Source organism: Sphaeramia orbicularis, chromosome 22, assembly GCF_902148855.1.
Source record: "Sphaeramia orbicularis chromosome 22, fSphaOr1.1, whole genome shotgun sequence".
Lineage (NCBI taxonomy): Eukaryota > Metazoa > Chordata > Actinopteri > Kurtiformes > Apogonidae > Sphaeramia > Sphaeramia orbicularis.
Genome location: NC_043978.1, coordinates 2,122,274 through 2,131,642, shown reverse-complemented (window position 1 = coordinate 2,131,642; position 9,369 = coordinate 2,122,274). Strand labels below are relative to the sequence as shown.

The 9,369-nt window shown below is 37.0% G+C and overlaps 1 protein-coding gene across 1 annotated transcript in view; it reads left to right on the top strand.

Moving 5' to 3' along the window:
- Nucleotides 1-8,625, top strand: part of LOC115413436 (SLIT and NTRK-like protein 3) — a 115,605-nt gene extending 106,980 nt beyond the window's left edge. Inside the window, exon 7 of the mRNA XM_030126284.1 lies at nt 7,330-8,625. Within this exon, the coding sequence (XP_029982144.1) occupies nt 7,330-8,430 (1,101 nt within the window). The 3' untranslated portion in view covers nt 8,431-8,625. The remainder of the gene's footprint in view (nt 1-7,329) is intronic.
- Nucleotides 8,626-9,369: the final 744 nt, after the last annotated feature.

Genomic DNA, 9,369 nt, shown 5'->3' with positions numbered 1-9,369 from the left:
TTTAGTTCAGTTCCACATTCAGCCCAATATGACCTGAAGTGGACCGGACCAGGACAATAATAACAGTGAAAAAAGTACAATTACATAATGAAAATGTTTACATCTACAAAGTTTCCTTAAAAATCTGAATATCATGAACAACCTGAAATGTCTTAAGAAAAATAAGTCCAGTTTTAACAATATTCTGCCTCAGTTTATCATTTACACGTGTACATTAGAACTTACAACACAAATACAAATACACAAAACATTTAGTAACAGACAGAATGTTGTTAAAATGACACTTTTCTTGAGACATTCCAGGTTGTTCATATTTGTTAAAGAATAGTTTGTAAATGTAAACATTTTCATGTAATTTTATTTTTTTTACATTAAAAAAAAAAAAAATAGAACATTTGCCATTTTCATTATTTATAGGATATTATGGTAGTATTTTCCTGGTCTGACCCACTTTAGATTGAACTGGTCTGTGTGTGGAACCTGAATTAAAACTAGTTTGACTTTATTGATTGTTAATATCTTCAGTGTAATTTTTACGTTTCAAACATTCATCCCTTTGGTGGGCTGGATTTGACCTGCGGGCCGCATGTTTGACACCTGTGTCTTACACTGTAAAAAAAAAAAAACTCCACAAAAAAACGGTAAAATTCCGGCAGCCGGGGTGCCAAAAAATACTGTTAAATAATGGAAAATAATCATCTCATAAAAATACAGCAATTTTCCATAATTAAAATACAGTTTTTTGCCCTAACTTTACATGAGATTTTACTTTTTTTACTTTTAATGTTTAATAAAGAATATTTACATGTATTAAAACAAGCAAATTACCTGTATATATATATATATATATATATATATATATATACATACACATATATATATATATATATATATATATATATATATATATATATATATATATATATAATTAAATTATATAATTAAAATATATATATAATTTTCAATGAGACAAAGTTCTACAATCCGCTGATAAAAACTGTATTTGGACAGTTTATCAGTGCTTATACATGTTGTACATTCACAAAAATACATTTATTCAACATTTTTGTTGTGAAACCTCCCATAATTACACAAGATATTTGTCAATTAATAAACAAGTCTTGTTAAACTTACAGAACAAATACTTTTTTTTACGGTTAATTGTCAGTAATTTTATCTGGTTTTAATTTTTTTTTTTTTTTTTTACAGTATTAAACTATAAATTAGCAGTTTAATCTCATAAATAGAAAAGAAATATTTGTGAAATTATGATACATTTGCGAATGTATTTAACTGTATTTTTCTGTGAAAAAAAAAATTCTTTAAAAAAATTGGAAATTTTATGGTTATTCACAGTTGCAGTTTTTTCATGTTATTTTACATTTGACATGTAAAATCACAGTCACAGTATTTTTGTAATTTCATTGATATTTTCCTGTATTGTAAAAATACAGGAAAAATCTGTAAAATAAACAGTGAAAATTCTGTTAAATTGCAGATTTTTTTTTTTACAGTGTATGTGTTTGATCACGTTTGAACCATTTTCTCCACACACTCTAGCCACTAAATATATTAAAAATACTAGACTATATTTCATGATAAAACTAAACTATATTAACTGAAAACCTATAGGCTGTAGTTTATTGTATGTATTAAAGCGAGCAACTCTTTAGGTTAAAAAACCCTGAAACAAGAACAAAAAGTTATTTTTTGTCCTTTCTCCGTAGTTTCATGCATAGTTAGTAAGTTATCTGTACAAAATATGGACAGACTAAATAAAAGAAGTAAAACTACATTTCTAAGGCTTGTGCAGTTCATATTCTCAGTGTGTTTTTAAAGTCATTCCACTAGTTTAACCCTTTCTTTTCTTTTTGTCTCTGAGTTCATTCGGACTCAAACAACCTCTGAATAGTCTTTGAAATTACATTATTTTGTGTTTGATACATTTTCTGTGCAGTTTTAAAATCAACCAAGTTGTGAAATTTTAATGTGCGTAAATGAATAAATATTTCATTGGTTGGTGCATAATGATCTGATCGGTTTACAGCTCCACAGATTTTCTCTTCTATAGCAGAAAAACATTCAACTTTTTAAGTTTTGGTTGAGTGTTGACATGATGTTTGGAAGATGTTGGAGTCTGTTTGTGTTGGTCATGGTGGTTTACTGTTGTTTGCAAACTCCTTTTCATCTTAACTGTCTTTGTTGCCTACATCCATGAGGGCGTTTACATCCATACCAGTACTCCCATTATTATCTGATGTCTGCAGTTATCAGATTATTATTGATCATGTTAACATTATCATCTGAGCGGCTTTATCCAATAACAGCAGTTATCTGATCATGACAAATCAGATTAACACATCTAGATTTCTCCCTAATACTCCGATGTCTTCACGCATGTAAACAGGTTAATCTGATTTATTTATTACCTCTGCCAGGAGGTATTGTGATCACTTTGCTTTGTGTGTTTGTTTGTTTGCGTGTTTGTTTGTTTGTTTGTTAGCAACGTTACGGGAAAACTATTACAACCATCTTTACCAAACTGTACCCACAGATAGGCTTAGGCCCTGGGACGAACCCATTAAATTTTGGGCCAAGTAGGCCAGAGTTCAAGGTCACAGCAAGGTCACAAAATCCAAAATTTTCATATCTCTATTGAGCGATTTTCGAAAATTCATAAAAAATTCAAAACGATTCCGATTAGCCTCCAATTTGATACACCTGTAGCTTATAACAATATCTTGTATCTGGCACAGAATGTGGACTCTGAAAACATTTCAATTTAACATTGAAAATCCCATTTACCACAAATTTTTCATTATAACTCAACAAATATAGATTGGAATTTCATATAATTTGACATACACATGACTGATACCAAGCTTCAACTTTGTACGAAATATCGTTCCGCTCCATTTCTCTTCTGTTATGCTCTGTTGACTTTTGTTATTTTTTTATGCACCATTTTCAAAAAATTATAAAAAACACAACTCGTGCAATGTCATTATGAAATTTGTTTTGCATATCCATAGACATATGTCATAACATAAGTTCCAGTTTTTGTTGTTCAGTGAAAATGACGGAAGCAGTTACACAGGGAATTTGCGGGGGGGTCACAATTCATTTTCTCTCACATTCAAATGCTAACTAATAACTCGAAAATGACACCAGTTAGCCAACACGGTTACATTATCGACATTTAGGAACTCGTATATGAGCTTTCATATGGCACCATTTTTTGTTTGTTTGTTGGTTAGTTAGTAACATAACTGAAAAAGTTATGGATGGATTTTGATGAAATTTTCAGGAAATGTTGACACTGGCACAAGGAACAAATGATTAAATTTTGGTGGTGATCGGGGGGGACTGATCTGCCTTGGCGGAGGTCTGCGCTCTCTGAGAGCTTTTCTAGTTTTTTTTTACATCTACACGTGTTAAAAAAAAAAAAAAAAAAAAAAAAAAAAAAAAAAAATTGATATCGGTCATGAAGAACTTAGGAGTGATTTCAACTGAAGGGTTTTCATGATAACACCATAGAAACTACTGTGAAGATGGGAGTGGACAGTGGACGCAGACACCTGAGACAGTTGTTAGCTTCGAAATGTAGTTTAGTTGAGCACAATTAATTGATTTGTCATCAGAAGTGATAGCTGTGTGTTGTATATCTGCAAAAGGCTGCAACAGTCCACATTCAGGAGGATTTAGGGCTGGAATCGATGAAAATCAAATGTGTGTTGAGTGGCGATTATTTGGTCTTAGTGATACTGAAGCAGAGGAGGACTGTGTTAAACATGCGATGGGAAAGTCAATACATGGTTTTGATTTGACTGTTGAAGAAAACTGATGTTTAAAAATGTACGGTTGTGCATTTCTATTGAAAACAGACAGACAGACAGAATGACTGACTGATTGATTTACTTGATTAAATGATTGATTTACTTCATTGATCCCAAACACATTAGTGGACTCAAATTACAACAAGTGGTACAACAAACCCTGCCCCTCGCACGTACTGAAGTTTATTTTGGCATCGATCCAGCTGATGTCATCATGTCTATGCGTGTGCTGATGTCAGCATAGACAAATGTCGGCCATTATAAGTAAATGGGAAAAAAAAGATTTAAAAAATTCATAAAAATTATAATATCTGGTCCAAATGGACCGAGTATGTAAAACCAATCAGATCTGATTTCATTTGATTGTATTTGTGCTTTGTACCTATCCGCTTTTATGTGAGGTTGTGATTGTATGAGGTGGTGCGCTCCCCTGTTCTGTTTTGTTGTATTATTGTTTCAACTGAAATTAATGGTCTGTAAATGGAAATTCTAGAAAGGCTATACGCACTGTAAACCCCAATAAGTTAATTTAACTAAAAAAAATCGCTGAAACTGATTACATCAAATTTTTTAAGTAATGTAACGCTAAACCCAATTGCCTTAAAAAATTTCAGTAATGAGGAATGGAAACTTGAGTGGATTAGATTTAAATGCTTGATTTGAATGGAATTGTTTTTTTAAGTCCAACACACTAAATGCCAAGTTAATTTAACTTAAAATTTGTTCCAATGTCAATTACTTTGTACAATCATTAGATTTAACCCTCTGCTATCCCATCCACCAAGGCCCTTACTATGCACCAAGTGTGCCTTTTTGGCACACTTGTGGAATAATGTAAAAAAAAATTTCATACAGTTTGTTTTTAATTCTTTTACACTTTTTTCTATTTCATCCACTTGAGCTGTAAATAAAAATACCAAATACTCAATAATTGTCACTTTTTTTTTTAACCCTTTAAATGCCGTGTTTGTAATGTAAACAAACCTTTTTTGTGGATGCAAAAAACACACAAAAAATTTTTTTTTCAATATACTACATAAAAAGTGGATCACATATTATTTGATTTTTTCATCCTGACATATGTCAATGATTAACAGCAACATCAGTTAATTTGCATTACTATTTTTGGCGCTAGGTCAAATGTTCAAAAATACTAGCATCTGTCACCAAGTGTGTCAATAAGGCACACCTATAAATCAAACTATTAAATATTATATATTGATTAATTTTTCTGCTCTACTTTGATTTTATTTTTGTAAATCAAGGTCAGTCCTAATCATACATATGAAATGGAAGAAATAGTGTGGTTTAGGCACACTTGGGAGACAGATGCTAGTCTTGTAATTTTCTTTTGTTTACAATGTACACATTTTAGTTGGTGGCCAGAGTTTTAAAGGTCATGCAAAAATGAACAACTTTTGAATTCTAACCTTATTTAAATTGTGAAAAATAATATTAAATTTTTTAACACAAAGTGCAAAGTGTGCCTAAAAGGTGCACCTGGATACCGGAGAGTTAATATCATCAGTTCATTGTACTTAATTCCAAGTAGATTTAAATTAAAATCTTCTGCAATATAAATTGCTTTGCATAATTATTAAACTTAATACATTGTAGCATGGATGGAAATTAGGAAGGGAGTTAGCTTAATATAATTTGCTAGTACAGGAAATGTTTTTAATTTGGCAAACCATAAAGATTTACACTGAACAGGAACAATCTTACATGAATTGTTGGTCCTCTGGCTCTGACTCATGGTGTAGCTCTACAAAAATACAAAAACAAACACAAAAAGGCCAATAAACACTGACATATACACATTAAGTCAAAATTAACATTAACACCACCACCCCACTGAACCCCTGCACAGAAAAATAACACATTTTCAACAACATGCACAATACCCACAATGCAATGCACAGATTAAAAAAAAAAAAAAAAAAAAAAGGTGTGGTCATGACTAAAACTTATTGATTCAAATCCATTCAACTGAAATGGTTTTTGTAACTTTTGACTATGTCTACAAAACAGTAGAATATACTTAGCATTTTATAGTAATGGAAGAAAACTTAAATCATTTAAATACATTGTAATTAAAGCATTTTAGTAAATACAAAGTCCAGGCTTACAGTGATAATCATTGAACACTTCTATATCCACCCTGTTTTGTTTTTTTGAATGATTAAGGCTGTAATTAATGTATGTGATGGACACTTGCCTTTCCAATAAAAGAATTAAAAAAAAAAAAAAAAAAAATCATAAAAAATGTGAACTTTGACCTACTTTTCCCAAAATGTAATCACATCTATTCTGGGACACTGGTAATCTATAAACCCAGTTAGGCATGAATTCAGCTAAGAGTTTTGCTGCTAGTGTGTTAACAATCAAACAAACAAACAAATAAACAAGTTTTCAGAGAACGCAAACCTCTGCCAAGCACCCCCCGAACGGTGTGCATGTGTGGATCGACTATTTCCTTTTAAATTAAACAGTTTGAAATTTGTTCCATGCAGCAGAAAAAGTTGAAGCTTGGTATCAGTCATGTGTATGTCAAATTATATTCAATTCCAGTGAGTTATAATGAAAAATGTGTCGTAAATGGGATTTTCAATGTTAAATTGAAATATCCACACAGTCCACATTCCTCTGTGGATGTGGACAATTTTATGCCAGATACAAGACATTGTTCTAAGCTACAGGTGGATCAAATTGTAGGCTAATCAGAGTTGTTTTGATTTTTGTTATGAATTTTTGAAAATTGCTCAATGATGAGAGATACGAAAATTTTGGATTTTGTGACCTTGCTGTGACCTTGAACTTTGGCCTACTTTGGCCCAAAATTTAATGGGTTTGTCCCAGGGCCTAGGCCTATTGGTGGGTAAAATTTGGTAAAGATGGTTGTAATAGTTTTCCCGTAAAGTTGCTAACAAACAAACAAACAAACAAACACATAAAGCAAACTGGTCACAATACCTCCTGGCGGAGGTAACAAACTGAACCAAAAATGATCCCCCTTGCCTCCCTCTTGGGGGACGGGGTCATAACAACTCTGACTTTTTCATGCAGCCCCAGAAACAACAAGCATAGAACACACTTATGAATTGTTAAAGCACTGACAATATATGAGTTTTTTTCAGTTGAACAGATGCTTTAATATGACTTTGGAAGTTGGAGTGGCATGTATTTCATTATGCAAGGAAAATTTCAGAGGAAAAGGAGCAGGTCCTTTTCAAAGAGTTGCTCTTTAGAAATAAATCAATCAAACTGTCCTTTCCTTTGAACAACATAAAGGAGAAAGAGCTCTGTACTCACACAGGTGATTCTCCATTGGCCTGCATCACTGTTGGTTTTTCTACTATGGTATACCCCAGTTCCCAGTATTATGTATTTTCGTTTACATCCCACACAGTGATTCATAAATGTCCGCTCCTTGGCAGAGTAATAATTAGTGTACTACTCGACGGTGACTCCATGGTGTTGTGTGTTTTTCCAGGTGGACCTGCAGCAGAACCCATGGGAGTGCAACTGTGAAGCAGCTCCGCTGAAGCGCTGGCTGGAGGGGCTGAGCGCCGTGGTGGTGGTGGGAGAGGTCGTGTGCCATTCCCCAGAAAAGACCAGAGGCGTGGACCTGCGCTCCCTCTCCATGGAGCTGCTCTGCCCTGAGCTGGAGCCCCAGGAGGATCAGGAGCACGAGGAGCAGACGGCCACCTCCTCCAGCCCAGACCCAGGAGTGTCAGCCGACTACCCCGGCTCAGACCTGGGCCCTCTGATCCCCCCAGGGAAAGATTCAATCCCTCTGTCGGTGTTAGTGCTCAGCCTGCTGGTGTTGTTTGTCTCCGCATTCTTTGCAGCTGCGGCACTAATCGCCTACGCCCTGAGGAGGAGGGACAAGCTGCCATTCCGCCGCCAGGGAGAGGTGGATTTGGCGGGCATGGAGTGCGGAATCTTCACGGAGCAGACACACCACCACCATCACCACGGTCTCCCACAGACGCCGCCACCGCTACAACCGCCGGAGCATAACCACGTCTACGACACCATCCTGCCCCCCGATTCTGCCCCCAAGGGTCCTGACCCCGCCGCGCACATGTGCAACAATCCAATCTACAAAGAGGAGCAGGACGCAGCCGTGAAACAGCGCTCGCCGCCACAGCTGCAACAGCCGAGCGAGGCAGGGTATTGCCCCGCGGTCGAGAAAGATCGGGACTGGAGTCTGGAGGTGTCGTCATCACCCATCAGCACCGTCACCGGAGCCATGGGTCCCCTCGCCGGCCTCCATGGCAACGGCATCCTCTGCCCGACAGTCATCGACAGCCAGGGTCCCACTCCGAAGGTGGAACTGGTGGACTGCCTCTTCAGAATCCCCGCCCCAGAGTTCCGAGACCTGCCAGACAGGTACGCGAGGCCGCCGCCCCGCTATCCTCACCCGCAAGACTCGGCTAAGCAGGACGCCAGAGCCGAACTCATCGTAACCACTGCCAGCTCCAGCTCCAGCGGTGCCGGCCAGAGCGAGCAGGGGGCGGCAGAACCCAGGGCCCGGCTCAGGACCACACCGGACTACATGGAGGTGCTGGACCGGTCATACCAGTTTTAACCGAGCCCCTCCCCCCTCTTTCTTCTCTCCCTGCAACCCCTCTTCTCTCGTCTCCTCATCATCTCCCTCTCCGGTGATGAATCATCCAGTAACAATGACTCGTGTACAGAGGCTGCTGTGGCTTTCAGAGGGGCCTGTGGGGGAGTGGGACTACACTACATGCTATGTTTATTCCTGGATAACCAGTTGAGGTGACTTTTTGTATTTTCCCACGACTGGCAGTAGTATAGGTTGGTATTTGAAAGGATTAGCCGATCCCAGATCTCTGCCTGGAGGCTCAGCTGTAGCTACAACGGTATTTTTTCCTCCATTGCGCCTCATAAAAAGCACTGAGGCTGCAAGCTTCATTTTTCTACAGCGTGGCATGGTTTGCGTTAATGTGCACATGATCACTCTCAAAAGGACCCGTGTGGAAGGTGAAGTGCACCAGCTCTTGTGACATCAAACACAGTCATAAACTGTGACAGAAGCTGGGCCGATGACGACGGCGTCAGATGGAGAAAACGACGAGACAAAGAGGGAGAGAAATGACTGAAATACAGCCAAGTGCCTTAGCAATGAACAGCCAGCAGTGTGGTCAATGCTTATTTTTCTATGAATACAGATCTATTTATCTAAACAAAGAGGTTTGACTACCAATGGATGGGACGCTGATAGACGAACGAGACTAAAACCAATCAAAGCCGCAGATAATTGCATTCCCTGGATGAGCCAAAAATATACCCAGTCAATATTGGACTTGTTTGTATGCAGTTCATTTCAGTTTCCATCTCATCCAGCTCACTTGATTTACTTATCCAGTTGAATTTTTTTTACGGGGCTAGCTAGATGATGGACATTCTCTGACTTATCCAGGAATAACTGGTTGCTGTGTGAATTTCTTTCTTTTTTTCTTTTTTTTTTCCCCTTTTTTTTTGGAATGCAAGATACAACATTAGA